General features: G+C 33.3%; 1 protein-coding gene across 9 annotated transcripts in view; it reads right to left on the bottom strand.

Moving 5' to 3' along the window:
* Window positions 1–18,256, bottom strand: part of DMD (dystrophin) — a 1,148,686-nt gene that overhangs the window by 703,703 nt on the left and 426,727 nt on the right. For all 9 annotated transcript variants that reach the window (XM_071430346.1, XM_071430344.1, XM_071430345.1 and 6 more), the window contains exons 9-11: window positions 4,370–4,555; window positions 3,613–3,794; window positions 106–256 (exon numbers count right to left, since the gene is read on the bottom strand). In XM_071430346.1, coding sequence (XP_071286447.1) covers window positions 106–256; window positions 3,613–3,794; window positions 4,370–4,555 — 519 coding nt within the window. The remainder of the gene's footprint in view (window positions 1–105; window positions 257–3,612; window positions 3,795–4,369; window positions 4,556–18,256) is intronic.

Below are 18,256 nucleotides of genomic sequence, written 5' to 3'. Positions count from 1 at the left end.
AAGATTTCATATTACTTTGCTATGCTCTAACGGCAGGAGTAGAGATTTTAAAATGTCAAACACCCAATTTGGTTTTTATGCCTTTGGAAGCCCATCACAGCATACCTTATGCTCTTCTATTTGGCGCTTTAGGTCCTCTAGATCTGGACCTAAAGGTTCCAAATCAGTTTTCTTTGTCCTTTCCTCTGTTTTTGTCAGCCAATCAGCTAGCTGGGCTAGCTGCTGATTCTGCAGATCCATTAGGATTTTATGCAAACTGTAAAACAAAGAAAAAATAATTAGAATTTATAAGTGAAGAAAACCAGAAGCAGAAACATCTGCCCCATATACTAACAGATTTTCACAAGGTTACATGTGAAGGCAGAAGAGAAATATATTGAATACATGCTTTGGAAGGGGAACAGGCTCCCCAGGGCAGTGGTTACAGCCCCAGCCTGACAGAGCTCCAGAAGTGTTTGGGGAATTCTCTCAGGCACTGGGGGGACTGTTGGGGTGTCTGTGCAGGGCCAGGAGTTGGACTCAATGACCCCAATGGGCCCTTTCCAACCCATCACATTCTATGGTTCTATGGAGAAGGGAACTGAAACTTTTTTGAAATAGTTTTGATTTAGACAAATTGTTCTGAAGCTTTTTCTTTAGGAACTGACTACATCATATAATATTCTATCTGTTAAAGCTTTGTATTACAGTTGCATTTCTATTAGAGTTGGAGTTCAAAATTTCTACACTGTTTTTTTGAAGCTTGTTTTATTCACTACAAGTATTTTGAAAACTACTCAAATAGCTGATCTTACCAGGCTTTCTCTAATTTAGGATATTAAATAGAAAAAATATTATATTTTCAGTTATTCAATGGAAAATACTCTGAAAGTTAACCAGAAAATACTTATGTTTTGCCTAATCAAATTGTATAGATAGGTCCAAAATGATCTGGCCAAAAATTCATGACAGATTTCCACTTAGACTTGCCTCTTTAGAAATTCTCAAAACTCTCCTAAACAAAATCTTCACCATCAGCACTTCAGGATTTCAGATTTGGTTTTTATAATTTTTTTCTATTTTCCTTTTTTTTTTTTTTCCTGGAAATAATATTTAAAAGATTGATCAAAACCACCAGAGGACTCATATAGTATTGTTTCCATCCTAATCTCTCTATTAATTGCAGATAGAGTACAGAAGGATGATACCCTGTTTCAATAAAGCCCATGGTTTACAAGGGATTAGGGATCTCAGATCTGAGTCCTTCACTTTCAACTGTTTATTTTATTGTCCTGATATTCTAAACTAAGCTATTATAAAGCACACTGCTTTATCCTGGAGATATTCCTCTTAGCATTAAATTAAATAAACTACAGAAAACCTGTTACAGTAAACTGAATTTAAGAAAATGAAAATATGATGAAACAATTATTATACATAATATTGACATTATTCTGAAGTAAAGAGAATGAACTTAAAAATTAAATAATCACAAAACATAATCACAGTTCATTCCTAAAGTAAAAGAATGCTTCTTCTTTCTTACCATTCACTGGGTATTTCCATGCTTTCAAAATACTTTTATAAACATTTGATATGAGGGTTTAATATCTATTTATATACCTCAGGAGATTATCAAAACCTTTGTTTATAGTATGGCTCAAATAAGTTTCAAATAAAAAAAACAAAAAATTGAATGTGTTTTAAAAGTTGTTGAACTCCCCATAAAGTCGTAAATTGCATTGTTTTTCTCTACAGTGACATATTTATCACTGAGATGCTTTACTATAGAGAATACTGTTTGGGAAAGGCCAAGAGGAAGAAATAAAAAAAAAAACCAAAAAAACCAGTTTTCCTTCAGCATGCTACTGCACTGCTTATTCAAAGAGTCAAATACTTTCAATACATAGTGAATACATGAGAAATCCAATCTGGGCTGCTTTTATACAAAGGCATTTTTATGTTCCAAACTTCCTTTTGAAATTCTGACCTCCTAAATCAGTTTTTATAGGACCCTTTCATTTTTTTATAGCATATTTATCAGTATATCTTCCTCCTGTCCTTGTTTATTACTTGCTTTTGTTTTCCTTGTGCTGTAAAGTGTGGTACCTTTTTTCACAATTCCTATTACCATTACAGAGGTCAGACAGTCTTGCTGTTCTCATCTTCACAAAAACCATCCCTGTTTGGCTAAATGTGCCACTGTTGCCTTAGGGACAAGATTATAGCAATCTGCTCAGAAGATTGTACTTTAAACTGAAGTAGAAGATGGACCCTGAGAGTTTAAATTATGTATAATAACCCAAAAATATATTATATTGTTATAAGAAAACTTTTTATACTCATCCAGCCAGTTTCTTGAAACACAGTGGTTTGACCAAAAGGCCAGAATTAACTATATCTAAGGATATCACTTCTAAGAAATTTTCTCTTCCCCTATCCCAAATCTAATTGAATTTATCACAGATTTCTTTTTTTTGTATAGAAAATTAAATAGTAGTGCAACACTCTCTGTGAAGCTCTTATTATTCTTCTTCTACTTAAGTCTTCTACTGAACTCATATTACCCAAATATGATATGCTGTAGAAGACACTAGGCCACTCAATTCCCCAAGCAATAAACTACAGCTGCAGCTGGGAGATGGGATAACAACTGGTGTTAAAGGACATTTCAAGTAGAAAAAGTACCACTCAGAGACATAGCAACTTGCATGTATTGATTTAAATGAAAATAAGTATGGCCAATAAAATCTCCCTACAGTAAGGAATCATAGATTTTTTTTTTTTGTCTCCAAAAATATACTAGAACTGGAATAAGTTAGGTTGAAACGTGAAACTCAGAAACAATTTTATAGTCAAAGGAAGACAGAATAAAGGAAACATTCTCAGTACTCAGTAGCAAGCTGAAAAGAAAACAAATGTTTGGAATTGCTAAGAATATATTGGAAGAAAGAGAGTTATGGCATACAATTGTTAAAAATCACAGTTCACTTTTTAATACAATAGGAAAACCCCTCAACTCCAAAAGGCAAGGTAGAACTGGAAAAAGCATAAAGAGGAGCAAGATGAATAACTGAATATGTTCAATATATATTATGAAGAAAGTAAGAAAATATATACTTTATCTCTGTATCCCATAAACCAAATTACTTCCCTGTGGCACAATCACAAGCTTTTACATGTATGGAATTTCTTGTCCCAGATGACACTATGTAAATCAAAATTCCAAAATCAGATACAGTAATAATAAAAATTTCCAAATATTATTGTGAATATTTAATAGATTATTTCTCCACTTCTAGTTGTAATTCAATTTTTAAACTATAGGCCTTGCACTTTTTAAAATAGCATAATTTTCACTCCAATAAAAGTGAGGTAGGTGATGCAAATTTTGGTTAAAGTGTTATCTGTGTCCAAGTTGTTGGGAGCTGCTGCTTTATGTGGCTTCCAGGCTCCAAACAACATGCAAGGCTCAAAATCACTGCACGTGAAATTTCAGGTAAAACAGATACAAGATGGAGTTTTGTTTACAGTGAAGGAAAATCCCAACTGTTATTCAAGTTCAGGACTGTTTCAGTCAAAATGAATGAATTAATTATTATATGGTGTAATAACAGCAGATATATTACTTACTTGCTTTGTTTTTCCATACTTGCTACCCTGAGACTTTCCCAACGAGAATTAAGTAGATTCATTTGCTCTTGGATTTCATTCTCTTCTTCATCGGAAAGTTTTCCAGTTGATAGAAGTTGACTTCCAACTTGCAAAACATTACCAACACGTCCTTGGTGAGCTGTTAACTCCATCATAAACCCCTGACAATTAAAAAAAATAAAAAAAAAATCCAGTTTTCATTTGCATTCTTTGAAATGAAAGAACACAATTGCACCATTTTGCCAACATGATTTTCAACCTTGGTTTTAATCTTTTCAACCCCTCACCAAAACTGTAACATAAACTGGAAATAAACACTTTCATTTTCTTCAAAAGGCAGAAAGTTGCTTAGTATGAAGAAGAGGAGAAAATGGCCTCAAATTGTAACAGAGGATGTTTAGATTGGATTTTAGGGAAAAAAAAAAAACAAACATCTCCACTGAATGTTCTCAAACATTGGAATGGACTTCCAGGGAAGAGGTTGAGTAGCCATCCTTAGATGCATAGATGCAGCATTTAGGAGCATTTAGTGGTGGAATTGGCAGTGTTAGGTTAATGGTAGGACTTTAGAATCTTAAGGGTCTTTTCCAACCTAAACAATTCTATGACTCTAGGGCAGAGTCTCCAGTTTACATTCTCCGAATCAAAATTAATAAAAACAAAACAAATCCCCTCCAAAAAAAAAATCAAAGACAATAGAATAAATACATTTCAAAATATTAATATAAACATATACCTCATGGGTGTGAAACTGTTCTTTAACAACTTCTACATCATTGGATATATCTCCTTGTGCTTGTAATGCATCTTCAGCAGAAAGAAGCCATGTGAGCACTTCTTCTAAAGCAGTTTGGTAGTTTTCAAGATCTCCAGCCCCCATCCGCACGGTGCTAAATTTCTTTTCTTCAACACTTGCTAAAAACTGATCAAAACCAAAAGTATAAGGGCCATGAAAATGGCACTGGCTTAGACAGTTCTACAAAGGAATAAATGGAACAACAATGTGTTTTAAAAAAAAAAAAAATCAGATGGCTAATACATGGGCATACTCTGCAATCCAAAATCATTTAACTGACCAAGATCAGTTAAATTTTAGGGAAATAATAATAAAAAAAAAATCTTATGTTTAATTAGATATTTTACACTGTTATTCAAAATCCCTATTAAGTGTTCTGAATAGTGAATAATGAAAATAATATTTACCAATAATATTTACCACATATTTAGAGAGGTATTTGCCACAGAAGCTCATAAAATGATCTATGCAAAAAAGTAGTAAGTTACTTTCTGACTTTGCAGAGAATCTATGAAAAACATGACATTTAAAAACCTGAACCAACAAACCTTTACACTACATGCAATGCTAGGCTTGAGCAATCCACAGACACATATTTGTGAAAACCATTCTAGGAAGCTGGAAAAGCTCAAAAACCCATGCGAAATCATAACTTTTTAAAATCAAGCAGAAGTGTATTACTGTTGATTTCTCTTTTCTGCAAAGGCCAATCTTATAATTATTTTTTAGAAGCCAAGTCTCTCATGAGAACAGAAATTTCTGGTCTACTGCATAAAGTCAAGAGAAATCAACAAGTACTCATTGATTAGTATAACAGTAGAAAACAAGGACAGAAGAAAAGAAAAAAATGCATTTGCTACAGAAGATACCACCCCATATGTTTTTCAAAAAGTTCTGAACAAGTTTAGCTAGTTTGTCAGGAATTTAATTTAAAAACAAACTCTACATATAAATAAGCTTATGCTTCCATAAAAATAAAATATACCAAGGCACTTAATGTTTTTATACTTGGCAAGAATTGTTCCTACGGACAAATTTGTGCCAATAAAATGCTCAAAGCAGCTAATAAAGCCTTTCATTGCAGTTTAGAACTGAAAGTTAAAGTTTATCATTAGAACCACAAGCAGAAACACAGAAGGCTCTGAGTTGGAAGGGACCCAGAGGATCATTGAGCCCAACTCTTACGTGAATGGCCATATGGGATTAGATCCAAACCAAGTGAGCTGACTTCAGGGAGTGCAATGCTTGGAATGTAATAATTAAAAATGAAATTTCCAGTCTTTACAACAGCAGCTTCATTCAGAAATTCATAGATCAAATAATCACATGAAATTTATGCAGATCCCTAAATATGTGTTAGGCTAGGTAATAGTCATGACTATCACCACTTGTGTGAGAAACACAACAGTCAGTAAATGAATCCTCATCAGGAAAAGCAGGCTTGGAAATCTGATGAACTTTATAGTGTGGGTTGTGCTTATTTGTTTTTTTTTTTGGTTAAAAGGAAGTACTATATTACAGAAATATAAATAAAGCAGCACAGAAAATGATTGGAATTTATCCCTTCAGCACAAATCAATTTTTGACCTTTGTAATTCTAGATTTCAAATATTATACAATACAATAAGAAATTGCACCCAACCACATCACATTTCTGCAGCAAGATATATTTTCTCCACTGTGGAAAGGGATAACTTGATCAGTGCTTTTCATAGGTAATAGTTTTTTTTCCTTCCATAACAATACTTCATGGTATATATTCATATCTATTACAGTGTAAAAAAAATGATTTATGAGTTGACTGAGGTTAAGGATCTCATGTTTGTAGAGATCTGTGATAATCTATGTTGTCTGAATTTTTTTGAAAAGTCTTCTTTCTCTAGATTAGACACCAAATTGTTTCATGTATGACAACTGTTTAACTAAGGACCCCCAACAACACATTGTCTGAGGAACAGCTACCAAGTATTTTTCCTAATGATCAGCACTTTCTCTGCTTTCTCTCATGCTAACATAAATATTATACAGAAGAGCACTCAAAAATCTGGGAATCATGACCTATGAAAAAAAATGGTGCCTAGACTAATTTCAGATCTGTTGTAACATCTCTCAAAGAAGTATAAAAACCAGAAAGATTCTAACAAAAATAGAAAAAAAAAAGAGTTTCTAGAAAGGTATTTCAAATTGTGTTCTCAATAAAAAAAAAAAGAGGAAAAAAAAGAGGAAAGAAAGGCTATTTTCCGACAGAAGAGAAACAGAAAAAGACTAGGAGAAAAATACGTAAGTGTAGAATTCTAAAATTGGAACACTAAAATATCTTCAAGTATAAAAAACACTCCTTGGAGGCAATTGTGGTTTTTTGAGTCAACTTGTCAAAAAATACATATAAACATTGTTATATCTCATATCTACTACTTCTGTCAGTGTCGTTTTCTCTCCAAAAGATAACTGGCCATCCTTGCTTATCTTGCATATTGAATGAAAAACAGGTATCAAATCAGTGGAATTAGCCGCAAACGAAACATGAAACACTCAGAAGGGGGCAAAGTTTATGGCACACTCTTTGTATTAAAAAGCAAAACCAAAGTAGTGTTTCAAAAATTATTATACCAATTATTCATCCCTTAATAAACCCCAAATTTTAGTGTGCAGATCCTACAGCACTAAAAATATTCCCAAAATGAAATAATCCACATAAGACAAACAAGAATGGAAACCTCTGGTACTTATAAATCATATTGGTAGGCAACCAAACAGCACAGCCTATAAGTGTTCTTGTTTATGAATTTATATGAAATCTCTTCGAAATTCCTAAGAAAGTAAGAAATAATATAATTTTAAGATGTTGCATATACTACATGGATAGGACAGTCATTAATATGGATATCTGATATAAGTTGTGATGGCTGTTTCTAAGCATATTTTTTAAGAGAATAAAAAACAATGAGGACAGGCTGAAGTCAAATTGTTATAGCCATATAATGCTAGGAAGGCTATTCTTAGGAAAAAAAGCTGCCTAAATATGAATACAGTTTCATTCTTAAATCAAAACCTATTCTTAATAAAGTATATAATGAGTATGCAACACAAACTTGATTGTCTGCAGTTAGAGCAAAACAGAGTAATTTACTGAATAAAAACTTCAACAAAATCTCATTATGGTGGTGCATCCCTCCCTCTTTCTTGGACTGCACACTCATCTCAGAAATGCATGTGAGCCTTGGCCTTGAGCTCATCACAAATATTGTCTGCTCCCATGAACTTAAGTTGGTTAACAACCTAACTGTTTCTTAATGAACAGTCTTGGAAACTTATTTTTCTTGCCTAAACCAATGAAATAACCTGAGCAGAAAAACAGTTTTGTTATCCAACATTTAAAGAAATTTACTGACCCAAATTGTGGCCAAGATGGAAAGTTCCTACAACTAAAGGCAGTTGCCCTGTGACCCTGGAAGCAGCAGTCCTGAATTGAGACCCGTTGAGCTCTCCAGGACCATGGACAGCAGCCTCCCGCGGCAGGCGAGCCCTCCCGGAGCCAGTGAACTCCCAAGTTTGCTGTACTTGGGAGAGTGCTGACCAACACCAGCGAAAAGGACATGAGGAAATTAAATGTATAATGAACACTGCAGCACATATAGCTGGGAATCAGTCAGGCAGTCCTCTCCCAGACTGTTTTGAAAAATTATCAGACACTTTTGCACGCAACAATCCTGGTTATTCTTATGTATGATGTAAAAATAAAAAATTGCTCTGGACTCATATGTTGTCCTCTAGACACTTTTTTTTTTCCTTTACTTTCTTTTGCACACAGATGAATTATACCTAGATAAAACAATGGGAGTTTAATCTCTGTACATCTCACCATCCTCGGCTTTCGTGTGGGGGCTGAAAGATCCCAGGGACTCTGAAGATTTAATTTAAAGTATAGTAAGTGAAAGTAAAAATCCTCTGACCTTCGGAAGCTTGTAAAAAATTAGCTATTCCTGGCAAATGTATTAATTATTTCACAGAATTTAAACCAGCTTGTAGCTCCTCCAAGGTGAGAAAATGAGGGGACAAAGTGTTCCTCACCTGTTATTGCATTATGTTCCTAAAGGGAGGAGAAGGATTAGTTGTGTGTTAGCAAATTCTCAAAGAATGTTTCTATTAATACATAAAGACTGATTCTGAGTTCTAGAAATCAGTTGGGCAGCTTTAGAAAGTAGTTTTACAGGAAATCTTTAGGGTTCATTCCAGCACTCTTATTTATATTATGTATTTCCTTCCTTCAGAAACTGCCTGTCCCATCATCAAAGTTAATAAAGAACGTGGCTCTGGACATTTAAAGCTTTTAAACTCAAAGACATAAAATTTTAAAGTAACATTTTTTATTAAAAGCCAATTTCAGTTCAGAGTATCTTTCTCATTTTGAACACCCCCTTTGCAGGATTAGAGCCTCAATTAGAGCAGGATTAATCCCTCTCAAACTATGCCTCCTATCATCTAAGAATGAAACCACTGCTCATTCTTTTGGTTCCTCCAACTTTCTCTTTACAAAATATATTTTATGTGTATTTGTATTTCAAAATTACAACTGTTAAAATGTTAAATGATAAAATGGTCTCTTCAACAATCAAGATTATGTTTTCTCAACAGATGAGTCATTTCTAGTAATAAAATTTATAAGATAAATTGGTTCAGACCACTTGTTATCATAACATTAACAATTTCATTGTTCTAAATGAGGCTAGCACTTCCATTTTATTAAGTATTTAAAAAATATCATTGTAAATGAATATAGAGTTAGAAAGTGGAGGGGGTTTTGTTTGGCTTTATTTTTTTTGGGGGGGGGGGGTTTGTTTTGTTTTAATTTTTTGGCTTTTTTTTTCTACTTGTCAAAAAATCCACACAGGTTTGGCCTTATGATAAATCTGAAAAATTGCAGGTTTTGCTTGCTCAATTGAGACAAGTTACATTTTTATTACTTGATTTTCTCTGTGATTCTATTTCTACTGCATATGTTTCCACCTGGATGAATTGACCTGTCCTTGCAACTGCAGTTTTGAGATGCAGCAGATTATTAGGTCATTAAAAATCAATGGAGCTTAGGCAATGTATATGCTGAGGAGAAAAGGCAGAGCCAGGCAGTATTGATGAAAGTACATTCATTACAAAGGAAGGAAAAGGTTGGAACTATTGACAGGAAAGCAATAAAAGAAAATGAATTTCTTCAACTACTCTACACGGGTACAGCTGGTACAAATAAAGACTGAAAGAGACAAAGAATTTATTGGCATTAAAGCAAAATGTTGCACCTTGGGGACTCAAGTGTAGAAGTTAGCTTAAGACAACTTAAAGACAGTGAAAAAAACCTGCAATTGACTGGCTTGGGGAAGAGATTAAGATTGGGAACTGTGAGGACAGGTAAGATGGTGCTCTTAAGACTTATGAGACAGGAATTAAGGCTGCCAGCTGCCCATAATGATCAAACATTCTAAAAAGTAAAAAACTTTTTTTTTTTTTCATTTTGCACACATGGTCAAGTAAGCCAGTGCTTTGCAGAAAGATTTTCCCCTTAGCTTTCTTCAACACACCTGTACTTGGAAAAATATCAAGTCATGTTTTTCTTAGTAGCTACTTGACTCAAAGTGTATCAAAACATACTGCTTTCATAAAGTCTCCGGGGAAAATTTTCAGCCTCTGTTTATTTATGGGTTTTAATTTTGTTGACTTCTGCTGCTCATAAAATGTATTGCTGTTTGTAGCATTGCTGATGACAAGACACCAGTATTTGCCTCTCTAAGGAAGGCACTTCCTACTCAAGCAATTATGAACCATGGCTCTGACCATTCAGTCACTGACTGTGATGGAATGGAATTACTTTCACCATAAATACACAACAAAACTATGATTTCTTCCTGTTGAAAGGGCTCATCTACCCACCATTCTCCAAACCTTCCCTTTCCTGATGAAAGACCTGGGCACATTTTAAAGGGAAGTATATTTCAGGCGCTGTCATGTCACGCAGTAGACTGTGAGATCATTTGGCTTCTACATAATACATAAATAAGACTCCACTCTACATAATGAAAGGTGAAATTTTCACCCCAGGATAAGTTTTCAGTATTAACTAATGACTCTTCTCAGAATTCTCCAAGACTGAATGGTAACTGGGTCCTGATGAAACACTACAGGTCAAGAAGCCTGGGGCGTTTTCCCAGTAGTGCTTCCAACAATGTAACTCCAGATCAGCAGATTCAGCTTATTTGAGAAATTCCCAGAGTGTTTTGTGCTGTCTCATACACACAGACAAAAACAGAAAAGGTAATTTTATCCACTAGTGATGATCAGACCACCTTAAAATTTGAATTGTGGTCGCAGAATAATTCAGCAGCATGAAAAATACACAGGATTGAATAGACAATGGCCATGCTTTTTTAATTTCAATTTTTAAAATGTAAATTATAAATGTTGTAATGACTAAAGTAACATCCACTTTGAAGGAGACTGCTCTGAGAAAGACATTTAAAGGTCTTTAAAGATCTTTAACACCTCTTCTAACCTAAACCATTCTATGAAATGTTCTATGTTCGAAATTGCATTCTGAAAGCCTCCGTGTGGAGAAAAACTATTAAAAATATAAACAGAAAACCTGAATAGCAAGAGGTGAATTATTTCTTAGCCAAGAGAAATGCAAATGGATTGTCCAAAAATGTACTGAATTTTTTTTTAGCATGTCGTACAGGAGATTGAGATAGGAATATAGATTGCACCCCATTGCTCTCTGGCAACAGACAAATCAAGAAACGAATATCAAAAGGTATCCTGCTTAAATACAAATGGAGATTTCAAGATTAAAATTACAGAAATTCAGGCCAAAAGCAAAAAGTGGGAAAAAAATCTAGGTTTTTTTTGTTTGTTTGTTTGGATTGTTTTTTGTTGTTTTTTTTTCTATTTTCACATATATTTTATAGTGAATTCCACAGCCTAATAGTTAAAAAAACTATGAAAAAATATAAATATGGTTTTATCATTCTGGAAGAAAAAGTAGCCTTCTCTTTTCAGCATCCCATTCAGTTGTTATTTCTTCCTTTTCTTTCTCCCTATTGTCTCTCTCTTCTGCTAATGCTGTCAGCAAAATCTGTGTTATCCCACACCATAAAAGATGTTCCCATCTTCTCAATAAAAATATTTAATTTCAAAACTCTTTTTATATTCTCACATGGTGCAATATCAAAATTCCTTCAAAAGCATCAACAGCCTTAACAATTAACTTCAACAAGATACATCTCTAAGATATTTTTTTCTTTTGAGAAATAAAGATTCTGAGGCAAGAGCCAATTAGTGGGTACACTCCACAGTTTCTGTGAAGCTGAGCTTGAGGTCCTGGAGATTTCAGAGAATTCAACAGCATGTGTTGAATTGTGCTATTAGAGTTGGAAGGAATTATTAAAATAGATGGTTTTGCAATGTCATCTAAAATCTCAGTAGTGAAATTTTGCTTGAATAAGTTTCATATCCCATTCATGGCTCTTATGAAGTTTATCCATTTTGTATTTAAACTCTTTCAAAATGTATTTTAGTTTCTATTAAAGAGGTTCTTCTTCAATGGAAACCACTGCAATGAATATGTTTTAAATTTAAAATTAAAAACCAACCAAAAGGCTGTTACAGAGAATGATCAAGTAATTTAATATTTGGGTTTTTTTTAAATAATTTTGTAGTGTAACTACCTTTCTGGTAGCTACATACTCTGAATAATAAATCAAAAGCTGTGAATAAGTCAAAATTATAACCAATCATATCCCAATGGGGTTTTTCTCCTCTCCTGAATGCAGAGCTTCAGGTTTATAAATTGGGTATTAATACAGAAAATACTAAAACACTTCTAAAAGATAAGAATGGGAACTATGAAGAAGTCCCTCTGGAATACTGAAAGCTATATGGAAAACTTTCTTAAATCCTTACAGGGAGCAGTAAATGGATAGAAAAGCAGGATAAAAATCCACTGAGGACTTTTATTTAAAAGTTGCCATCTCCAGGTCAAGAAATTTCTGAGCCACCAATCAGTGGAGAATGAGTAAGTGAGAATACTCAGATGTAGTCAGATCCAATTACTAAAGAGCTGGGCATGAATCAGTGAGTTACAAGCCTCTAAATTCCCATTATAGAGACAATGTACAACTAATACGTAGCTCTGTTGGTGCAAATTTCCTAACAGACACTAGTAATTCTGAAATTGTCAGCTTAAAAAATACATTATAAATGTGGTGTTCCAAAACCATATTCTTATCTTTACTCTTTCTTTCTTTCTCAATACTTGTTTTCATCTTCCACCTTTCCCCTTTGCTTTGCTAGTTGAGATCTAGTAAAAAGCAATTTCTCAATTCTGGAATTGCACGCTTGTTGAGATTTATTTATTTACCCATACTACATTCTTCTAGAAATAAATGAACTATTTTTGCTCTTCACATAATTACCAGAATGTTGAAACAGAATCTCCAAATATTTTATCAAATACTTTTTCCTGATATTGCTGATGTAACAGGAAAGAATTATAGATGCCTTACCGGTTAAATTTTTCCAAGCAATATTATCCTTGCCCATATCCTATCTAAATGTACTCACATTCACTAAAATATAATGCATGGCTCTAAGTTGTAGGTATTAAATAGCACATTCATTGCAGTTGCCATCATGTATATTCACAGAAAGGGGAAAAAAAAACAAAACAGGAACAAGGCTGAAGAGTAAAAGGAAAAACAGAAAATTAGGAGGCTGAAGATGAATGAGTTAAAACTTGATTTAAGCACTCATTGCAGAAGAGAGAGATTTTGAGACTAAATTTAAAAGGGACAGGAGAACAATGAAAAAATGAGAAGTAGCAAAAGATGGCATGGCATAACAGAGAAAGCAGTTCCTTGGTGATGTAGGGAAGACACAAGAGCACTGTGATTAAGAGTGTGAATAGAAGTAAATGAGACTAGAGAAATACTGAAGGTAATTTTTAGGACCAAAGATATTGGACAGAAACTGAATGTATTCTGGAAGAGAGTAGTCAGTTACAAATAGACTAGAGGACACTTTTAAAAAGGAATCTCTACTGAGAAAAATGATATTGATGAGCTGGAGTAACGTACAACATATACTGTCCTAAGGAATTGTACTTTGTAATTCATTTGGCAAATGAAATTCAAGTGGGAAAACTTATACAAACACGTATTCAGTTATTGTTATCATACCTCAACAACTTTCAGAATGGACAAAATGCTGTAGAATCTCTTTTTTTTTGATCCTACTGTTAAATTCAAAGTCAGGAAGTCCCCTCATCTCACTGACAGTCTCTGACTTGCACCTCAATTTACTGCTCTCTGTATGTGATGCTCCTGACACAATCATGGTAGGTTTTTGATTTTATAAAGAAATCTTTAGAACTTATGTCCCTCTCTTCTCCCTTTTCTGTTTAATTTTGACAGACAATAGAATTATTTTTAAAATTCTTTTGTTGATACTCCAGGAACAATGTATTAGAATACAAAATAGAGAAAAATCAATATTAGATTTGCTTTATTTTTGAAACAAACAAAAAACCAACCAAACAAACAAAAAAAAACCACAAAAAAACCACCACCCACAGAACTGAAATTGATATGTGTTGTCCACTAAAAGCACAAACCACTTCAAACTACCAGAGAGAAGACCTCTCTAAAGGAAAGTTAGGAAAATGTTTTACTTTAGAGTGAAAATATGCAAGAACTGGCAATTCAGAAGCTGATACAAAAAATACACTGGACCAACAGGTCTTAAGCCCATTGTCATTTTGTTCAAATGAAAATAAAAAGCACTTTTGGTATAAGCTGCTGCAAATATTGTTATGTTAGATAGGATGCGAATACCAAAGAGAAATCTGGAAAGATTACAGCAGAAATAAAAAAGGTAGGAACATATAAACCTGGAGGATGGCCTACATAAACATCAAACATAAAACTTGCATCCATACTTGCACCTGTCTATGTATTTTTGTGGTTTCAGCCTCCTCTAAACACACAAATATTTATATATAAATGGAACTAGGGTTTAACTTAAAACAGATTTTTACTCTTATTCATGCTAAAGAGGTAAGCTTTTTTTTTAATACTTTCCAAATTACTTGCTAAAAGTTCTTATAACTACTTCCATAAGAGATTGTTACTGTTTTCAAGTAATCACTTTGATTGTTTTGGGGGAAAATTCCATTTTGTACTCTTAAAACATACATCTGTTTTTTCAAGTTTGATACCTCACTATGTGATTCAAAATTTACTTAAATGACTGTTTCTGCTCTAATTACATCACTATCAAACAACTAAACTTACCTTTTTAATTTTTAAGAGTTATTTATTACATTGAAATGTATCTACTATTTCTTTGCTACACCTTAATTAAGTCCAAACCAAACAAATGCCTTCTGTACAAACACCATGTTGTTCCATATAATTTTTATATTTTTGTTTTTTCTGCTATGTGTTATTATTCTTTCAGGACTGGAATTTTAGAATAAATTTTCAACATCTAAAAAATTGTTTGTTACCCTCCACCCCAAATCTATTTTTCTTATAAAAGGTATTATTTATTCCTTCTTTTCCCTTAGCTCATGGATTACCACAGGCTAACATGCCTATATTAATAATACTGATTAAAATAATTATAAATCTTAGAAAACTATAAAGCAAAATTCTTTAATACTACTGTATATAGAGACAGATGCCTTTGCTTTAGGAAATAAACATGGAAAATCTAAAAGATTTTCTTTTCTATACTTGGATTTATAGTCTGTACATGCAGACCAAAACTAAGAAATATACATTGCAGTATCTTAGAGGGAGAGTCTTCTACACAAGCATTACAAGACACAGCTTCTACTGTATCAAAATCATTGAAGGAAAGAAAGATATCAGGAATTGCATGATCAGTAGAGATCAGCAATCCAGCCTTCCAAAGGTCACTGCTTCAGGTAAACATGCAGAATTCTCCCTGCCATACAAATATGAACTAACAAACAATCACAACACTTCCTACAGACCCTGAAAACAGACAGCTTCAATGGTATGGTTAAATACAATGGCCAGAAGGAAAAATGGTTATCCACTATCTCACAGTGCAATGATTTAGGCAAAAAGACATTCCAGAAGCAAAAACGCACATTGGCTCTGCATGGAAGTGGGGAATTAATTGTCCCTTAACTTCTTAAAATCAATAGAACCATTGATAATACACCAAAAATATTTAACATTTTCCAATGAAGAGTATTGTATGCATTTGGGGGCACAAAAGTTTTCTCCACAGAGGTCTTAACACTTTCTACAGGAGTAAAACACAAAGCTATTTCCTCAAAGTTACAGCTACACTTGGGCACAGGCATTTTAAGGGCACAATGCAGATCCTGCACACATTTTTTAAAGCTATCTTAATTAAAAACACTCATTGGTTTTATTTTAGCTGTATAGAATTCAACCACATCATGGTGTAAGACAGGACAGGAAATTAAAAAGTATTGTAATTAAAACCCAATGACTTTTAATTAGAAAATAAGATCCTTAATGTATTCATAGTATTCATATATGTTTAACCACCATAAGTTTCAGAGGTAATCCTCTGAAAGCCATTGTATGTTGAAGTGAGTGTATCCTGTCACACTGCACAGAAAGTCAGAGAAACAGGATGAAACTGTTGGGGCCAAGAGAGCTTCTCTCATTGATGAGAGCCAGCAAAGCCATTGAGAATGAGGAGGCTCTAAACTAAACTTTCTCTCCTGTTCCTGAGAACAGGAGTAAAATGTGCTGCTGCTGCTACATCAATATTGCAGGATTTCTTTGGATTAGGGGTTTGGGGTTTTATCTCATGTCTCAGTGGGACACACAAAAAAATTATTAGCTTAGCATACAACCAGACAATCTCATCTTTGATGTCTTTTTAATTTTACTAATGTAAAATCTGGATAAATTAATAAGTAAGAAAAATTCCTAATAAACTTAGTTTTAAAATAAAGTTATACTATCTCAAATGATGAAGCAAGATTTCATACTATTGAGAAGTTCACTTCACAATAGTATGAATATTCTATTGAATAGTTCAGTTCTCAATAGTATGAATATTCCAACACTTCTCAATAGCAATACTATTGAGAAGTTCACATGCTATACAGAGATGAGCAAAATTTTAACAATAATGCTGTTTATAATGATGCTATAATCTTGTCTCTAGAAAATTACTTCAAATTGCTTTTATGTCCTGTTGCTTTGAGAAGTTTTTCAAAAGCTATGAGTTCTATATAATTTTTTTCTTGCATTTCAGAGTTTTTCATAGGTGTGATGAGTTTGACTCAAAGAGTGCAAAGAGTTAATTGCTTGCTTTCTGAATCTCAAGCTAAATTCACTTTTTTGTGTGCATAAAGTGAAAGGCCTGAAACATTTGAAATGGGGATGCGTAAGTACTTCAAATTGTACCAATCCTCAAATTACTTCAATTTTAGTCCTCAGATTAGGAAAAAATGAACACCAGTCTGTTTACCAGTAAGGATTTTCATTAACATCGTGTCCTATGTTTGACCTTGCCCTTCCTTTGCATCAAATCCACTGCTGATATAGGCCAGAAGGGGAATTCAAAGTTACTAATGTACTATTTTATATATTGTGGATATAAAAAAAATAAAATGTTCACACTAAATGAATGTGTCCTTATTTACTCTATTTACATCCATCTCAACAAACCTTACACATACTTTATGTTCAAGAGACTCAGTGGCACAAAATTATTTAAAAGAATAATTTAAAATGTTATCCTATATATCTTATTGCAGGCCTTGAACATTAAGCTATTTAGCAACCATAGAAAAAAGGTTCCTTTCCAAAATGAGAGGCAAAAATAGTTGAAACTGCAAAATTCAATGAAATTAAGTGAATCCTCTCATTCATATTAACAAAGTTTTAAATTTGGCAAGACCAGATTTTTAGTGCAGGTTAGAACTTTTAAAACAGACTTTTCTAAAAAAACAAACAGCTGTATCACTACCCAAATTTGAATCTAAGTAACTCTTGTTAAGTGTGCTTTTCAAAAAAACCCAAAAAAACCCCACAAAAAACACCCACCAAAAAAACCCCAAAAAACAGATGCAACTTAATATAGCATTGAAGCTAGTTGAAAACACCTAAAGAGAAACTGTAAGAAAAAAACAGTCTAGGTAAAAGTGTGTTCCTGAAGGTACGTACAGTTATCTGTTCAAAAACACATTCACATATAATGCAATCAGGAAATGACTGGTATAACATTTCCAAGTTTCTAGTAAGAAAAAAATATTCCAGAAACCTTCCACTTTAATGCAAATCAAGTTTAATTATTAGAAAGTGGGTTTTTTCTTAAATATTTCCAACCAGTTATAGGTACACTTGTGATTATGACATTATCAATTTATTCAGTTACTGGATTCAATCTGAATATACAGCAGATATATTTTATCTAGGAATTTTAACTTTATGAAAAACACGTTACCCTTTCTTATCAGTCAGTAAGGAATACACTAACAGATCACATGGGAAATTCCATGTTACATTTCCAGTGCCCCTTGTTAAACAAGCTTTACAGTTATCTTAAGGAAAAAATTATAGTTGATAAAGTCTTACATAAAAATAAATGTTTCTCTCATATGTTTTAAAGTCAAATGAAGTTAAAAACAGATGGGAAAGTCAATAAGTAACTACTTTTTTATGACAAACTAAAGAATTGTCATTACCCATTAGAGGTGGAAAAACCCCCACTTTCTCTAGTGAATGTGAACAGGAACTTGTACAGGGATTAGAGAACTGTGCAAAG

Source organism: Agelaius tricolor, unplaced genomic scaffold, assembly GCF_023055355.1.
Source record: "Agelaius tricolor isolate 1412-34295 unplaced genomic scaffold, bAgeTri1.0.p SCAF_7, whole genome shotgun sequence".
NCBI lineage: Eukaryota > Metazoa > Chordata > Aves > Passeriformes > Icteridae > Agelaius > Agelaius tricolor.
Note: the sequence above shows the minus strand (reverse complement) of the source record. Positions and strands in the feature narration are given on the sequence as shown.